The 2,828-nt window shown below is 42.6% G+C and overlaps 1 protein-coding gene across 1 annotated transcript; it reads left to right on the top strand.

The window, feature by feature from the left end:
• Positions 1-1,566: 1,566 nt before the first annotated feature.
• Pmar_PMAR013442 (hypothetical protein) lies at positions 1,567-2,687 on the top strand (the record flags this gene model as incomplete). The annotated part of the gene is made up of 4 exons (XM_002781379.1): positions 1,567-1,595; positions 1,696-1,780; positions 2,409-2,474; positions 2,538-2,687. The coding sequence occupies 4 exons, from the start codon at positions 1,567-1,569 to the stop codon at positions 2,685-2,687; spliced, it is 330 nt and encodes a 109-aa protein (XP_002781425.1).
• Between the last annotated feature and the right edge of the window lie 141 nt (positions 2,688-2,828).

Genomic DNA, 2,828 nt, shown 5'->3' on the forward strand with positions numbered 1-2,828 from the left:
TCCACAATGACGACATCAGCGGGCTGCACCACAAAGTGGCCTCTAGACCAGACAATGATGCACTAGATTGTGGAGAAATGTCCAGGGAGGGAATTTTCCGGGACGCACCGATAATGATGCATCAATTGCGGAGAGCCAGTCCATCCCAAGCATAACGTGAACATCCGATATTGATATATTATCACCAATATTTGGGAAAATAATATTTTTCGGAGTGATCATAATAGAAAGATCGTCGTTAACTGTCGTTTTTGGTTGTGAAATTCTCATTATTTTTGTCAAATATGTACATTTACTTCAAAGGGACGCAAGAGTGCCGGTATGGATTTTTCGAAGTAGTGTGGGGGAAAATTAAGCACATGCGGAAATTTTGGTAAATTTCGTTCATTGGTTTCTGTTCACTCCTATTATAGGAGTCCTATATGAGTGGGGAAATTGCTGAGATCAGCTGAGGAAAGTGATAACGTAAACTCCTCCTCCAACACTGGTGTCGGATTCAGGTAGCAACATTGCAGGAAGCGTGGACAGGTCGTCAGTCCGCAGTAGCTAGTATGATCAATACTCTATTTTGCGGAAGATTTTTTGCGAGGGGGGAGCTCATAAGATATGTGCAGAATCGTGAGTGGGGATCTGCGGATGTTGTTGTTGTTGTTACGACAAAGTTGTGGTTGATGCGATTAATTGTCTTTCGACGTGTACAGTTCTTTCGCGAGGTCATTGCAGTTTCACAACCCGTTTTACGTGAAGTGAAAAACGCGATATTCGCGGTGATATGCAGTAGTCGTGAAATATGTTTCCCACTAGTGTCAAGAAACTGCATTGAAATGGTCGCTCGATAATTTATGACTTTGGGAACTCGGGTCGGGTTTTATTCTTCTGATTTCTATGGTTTATTATTATGATTTATACCGTTCATACGCTGTGAGGTCATTAGAATGCAGTTTCTTGACCCTAGTGATATGAAAAACATATTTCACGACTGCTGCATAGCGTTTTTCACAGAGTATCACGCCACTTGAAGAAAAACGGGTCGTGAAACTCTCATGATCCGATGGGCTTGTTGCGATTTGTGAGAAGCGAAAGCTCAATATGGGATTTTGCAATGGTCGTGTGTGTGTGAGTTTAAAGTCCAACGCCTACTACGACAACACGGCTTAGTTAGACTCTTAGCATCGATGCACAATGGCTCCCGAGGGATCAGTTTTAGCCTTTTAAGTGTCTACTCTCATCATGCCAATGAGTTTGGTTGCGAATGATCGTGCAGCTGGATGGGTTTTTGGCATCCAACCCACGCTGTTAAAAAATAGCTAATATTAGGGAGGTATTTTCCGAAGTTGTTGGGAATTGGTACATCGTATATATATAAGAAAAAATTAACTTGAAACTCTCATTTTTGAAGAAGTTACGCTTGCACACCTGTTCCACCTCCTCTCGAGAAGACGTTGACTTGGTAGCGCGATGGAGTTATTCTCAGGCACTCAGTTGAAATATGCAACGAAGGCGTTTGGAACGTACTTGTGCGAGTGTTTTGCACCGACGAAGTTTTTAGATTCGGGATTAGTTATCATGTCTAGATGGCCGATACTTCTGGAGAAGTAGGATTTTGGGGTCGTAGTAGTCGAGTATGTTAGGGTGTTGGTGTTACATCCTCTAGGTCTCCGGTTCGATCCTCGGTGGGGTCATTTTGTATTTCAGATTTTCTCGATTCTCTGTTGCTACTGGAGAGGATGCCTTGGCTTCTAAGGGGGCCCTTGGGGTTGTTCTTGACCGCGGAAAAGATGTAATACCTCCTTGGTCGTGATTGAGAAAGGAAAGTTTATTTCAACTGTTGTTGGAATGTAACTCGGTATTATTTCCAACAAAGGACTCTTCTTCAGCCTTAAAATGTATTTATTATTGTATATTCAACCCCACACTCGTGTTGAGATCCACCTGTCCATCTTCCTAGGAAAAAGGTCTCCCATACTGGCACCTCCCAACCGTCCCTCTCCCCCCCACCTGGGTTTGATTGATGAGAAAACATCAATACGGTGTTCTCCCGAATTTTCATCTATATTGGTTTATTAAGCTTGATATAGGGTATAGTGTATTGGTATTCGAGTAGAATGGACGTCGTAGTGTTATTACTCGATAGTAATTAAAAATTTGATTTTCGTGTGTTACTGACTTTTGCATGTGAGTGCGTATCGAGTTTCTATCCTCGTTCGGATGGGTCAGTGTGAAAATATATGCAAATGGTCAACATCATGTGTTGGTGATGACAATATGAAAATTCTGAGAGGAAATTTCGGCGGAATCGTTGTAAACCTCTGTAATTAGTGAGGAAGTTCCTGAGCTCAGCTGAGGAGAGCGAGCATATTATTCCAGTACTGTGATGGGTGAACGATTTTGGTTATTTTTATATGTAGGTGGTCATTGTGGTAACCACACATCTCGATGCTGGTCATGATCCTGATGTCAAGTTAGCTCAATTGGTAATGGATTGTGAAACGACGATTATGGGTGAAATTGTCCCGAATTCGGATTTTTTCTCTCAGAAAGTTGTCGTCGATGTTGTGGCCTTCCTCGAGAAGGAGTGCTCCTCGAGGGGACTTCATGTGGCTGCAGCAGCTATGACTGGCGATTGGAACATTGATGGCACTGGCAGAGATCATGGGGCGCGCGCTAAAGTAGTAGAACAAACGTGAATTAGCAAAATTGTGGTTCAACTACTGTACACCATTCCATTCCGCCAATAGTGAGTTCATAACGTTAAACAAGATTTGTGGTTGAAGAGATTTGTAACACCGCATCAGCGTATAACTATCTCGGCACTTGGACTAGTTGAA

This window comes from Perkinsus marinus (genome assembly GCF_000006405.1).
Source record: "Perkinsus marinus ATCC 50983 genomic scaffold scf_1104296942598, whole genome shotgun sequence".
In the NCBI taxonomy this organism is placed as follows: domain Eukaryota; phylum Perkinsozoa; order Perkinsida; family Perkinsidae; genus Perkinsus; species Perkinsus marinus.